This window comes from Chaetura pelagica, unplaced genomic scaffold (assembly GCF_000747805.2).
Source record: "Chaetura pelagica isolate M959 unplaced genomic scaffold, ChaPel_1.0 scaffold159, whole genome shotgun sequence".
Classification (NCBI taxonomy): domain Eukaryota; kingdom Metazoa; phylum Chordata; class Aves; order Apodiformes; family Apodidae; genus Chaetura; species Chaetura pelagica.
Window position 1 is genome coordinate 484,440 of NW_009954555.1, and position 3,021 is coordinate 487,460.

At 37.5% G+C, this 3,021-nt stretch overlaps 1 protein-coding gene across 1 annotated transcript in view; it reads right to left on the reverse strand.

Moving 5' to 3' along the window:
- Nucleotides 1-945: 945 nt before the first annotated feature.
- LOC104395518 (PR domain zinc finger protein 2-like) overlaps nucleotides 946-3,021 on the reverse strand; it is a 21,373-nt gene continuing 19,297 nt past the window's right edge. The window contains exon 5 of the mRNA XM_010005226.1: nucleotides 946-1,002. Coding sequence (XP_010003528.1) covers nucleotides 946-1,002 — 57 coding nt within the window. The remainder of the gene's footprint in view (nucleotides 1,003-3,021) is intronic.

Below are 3,021 nucleotides of genomic sequence, written 5' to 3' on the forward strand. Positions count from 1 at the left end.
TACTACCTCTTTCCCTCAAGGTGTCCTAAGCTGTTGTAGAAGAATGATGTATTTATGGTAGAAGAAAGATGTATTTATGGTAGAAGAAAGATGTATTTATTCCAGCCAGGAAAGCCTATGACTGAGTCAGGCAGCACCTTTTGAACATGAACACCTGGGAGATGTGAAGTATTTTCAAGGCAGATGACAAGAATAAAATATTGCAAGACATTGAAGTTGTGAAAGTAAAGAGCAGCCAAGCTTTGAGAAACTTGGCTGAGGCATAGCCAAGATCCCAGCTTCTGGAAACATGTCAGGGAAGCCTGGGACATAGCAGAGGATGGCAGGTGCCATCCTAACAGTGCTCTAAAGGAGATTATGAACCTTGTGTCAGTAATCACTTGCAAACAGAGGTTAGATCAAGGTCAAGGAGAACAGCTCAATCAGTGCTTGGTGTCCACCCTAGACTTGGTCAGCTGCTAGTTCTTCAATCTCATCTCAAGTGCACAAATTTAACAAGGCCTACCTCTAATTGTAAGGTATTGTGAAGTGCCAGAGTGCAAGGACTTACTCAGAAATAAAAGATAATTCCTACTGCAATATGAGAAGTTCTATAATAATGGAATCCTTGATGGACTGGGCAAGCAACACTTTTAATATCTGTGAAATGGTCAACTTCATTGATATAATCAGAGTTCATTAAAGAAATTGCAGAAACAAGACTGTCAAACATGAGACATCTTAACTGCCCAAGGACAAGGCCCAAGTTGCATTAAAAATTCAAAAAGGTATTTGTTTCAGCCACTACAGAATAATTATGAGCAATTTCATAACTGCATGTTTTGAATAACTAAACTGTAATACATTTCTCAAATAAGGTTTTGTCCAGTCATTTCTAAGGTATCAAACTGTCAGCCTCCTGTTATGGAAAATGTTTTTCTAAAGGACACACTCATTCACAGTTGTTTAAACTTGGCAGTTCTTGTTTAGTTCTATTTCCTCCTCAATGTGCAAGATGTCAACCTGCAACACAGGCCAAAACAAAGTTTACAAAAAAAGAAATAATTGATGTGTTTAGGCAGCTAATAAATTCAAAATTCACAACCCTCCAGAGGAGCAACTCTCTAGCAAATTGCTCAATTATTTAATCTAAAAGATTACCTTGTACTTCCATTTTTCACAAACAAAGTGAAGTCACATCATCTTTCTCCTGTTTCCCCCCTAGTTAAGAGTATTTTTTTTTCCAATAATTACTCTATAACCTTGCTCATTATATCCTTTATTTCCAAAAAAACCTCAACCCTGGGCTAAGAAGCTTCTATATCCAGGAGATAGCACTGAATCTGCAAAAGAAGGGCTATCAGTAGAAACCATTTTGGAATCCAAACTGCAGCTCCTGCTGTCAGATCAGCAGAAAAATATTGTTTCTTATAAGAAAATTGCTGTGAATTGCAAATGTTAGCAGATGTTACTGCAAATACTAAAATAACAGAGTAAATATAGAGCAGTAAAAATAATCCCAATGGAAGCTACTAAAAACAGAACTATACAATGTCAAAATATTAATTAGAAAAGAAGAAAATTAATTGCTTTATCTTTTACATCGGGGATCTTGAAACTTTCATCATAACTCAAAGCAACTAAATAGTAAGAATTTTTATTTTCTGCTTCTTAATAGAAAGGTATCATTCTATTGATACTTTTTTTTTGTTACTGTCAATTGTTTAATCTCTATCATGATTGGGGTTTTTTGTTTTGTTATTTTTTCTTAATATTTGTGAACCTTAGTAAGGAGCTTGTGTTTATAAAATGGGCAAAAAGACCTATTGTTTTTAATCACAACAGCCTGAAATCTGCAAAATTAATAACAGTTAAATTTGAAAACCTACTAACAGCACAAAACCAAACCCCAGGAACTACCAAACTAGCTTACTGATATTTTTATCTATAACTGCATTAATGCAAATAAAACTTCTATGACATGAAAATTTACCTTAGAAATTATTCTGTCTGGGTTTTCTGATTTGTAATATAATCAAATACTTTCAAGTTGTTTTTCTGGCCTTTCAGGTAAATCACAGGCACATCAGTTATTGCTAAGATAATGCACATTTAGCAAAAAGCATAATACAGCCTCTAATTTACCCAGTGTTCCTTATAAACATGCTGAATGTGCTTTTCATTTCAGGGAGCAAAATCAAAATCAGTGCTTGAATTTCAGTTTGCACTGGCTTAAGAATTACTGTGCAAAAAAATACCCAGTTGCACCACTTCTTTCTCCCAACCCCCTTCTCAATCTCTCAAATAATATAAAAACCTTATATAATAACTGTTCTCCTAAATATTTGAGCTTGTTCCCAATGTGAGTTCCACAGGCAACTGCACTACAAGTAAGATCAGGCCCTAAATGTTAAATTTAAAACATTTACAATGATGCCATTTAAAATACTCATCTTTAGATTGTGTGTAACCTTCAAAGAAATCCAAAATATGCATATTCACCTACAGGAGGAATCGATATCTTTGTGCTACATCTGTAAATCCTTCCCCTTTTATATTCACTCCCTGGAAGTCAGAGCTTCTCTTGAGATTTTGGCCTAAACCGGCAGTCAAAATGTCAGTTATATAAGGCCATGTGTGGAGACATATGCACGCTGAAAAATATTGCTCCTGATTTAATCGTGGAAAAGATCATCGATGTCTGCCCTGACACACGTACTGACATGAAGACCAACGTGTGCAACCCCCTCGAAATTCTTCTCCCATCCCTTCCTGCTCTGCCAAAGTCAGCCAAAAGTTGCCATTCACGCCGCCTGCGAAATTTCACCCCGAACAAGCTCACCCTGAAACCAACACGAAACTCAAACCCACGGCAAATAACAAAAGCCTTCATTTCTCAGCAGCACCGGCGCTCGGCTAAAGCAAAACAACCAACCCCGCGCCCGAGAGGACCCTGCTCCCCCCGGCACTTCCCTCGCTCACGCTGCCTGCCAACAATCTGAGCAGCAACCCCACCCACCCCAAGCCCACAGTTTTCGGCGG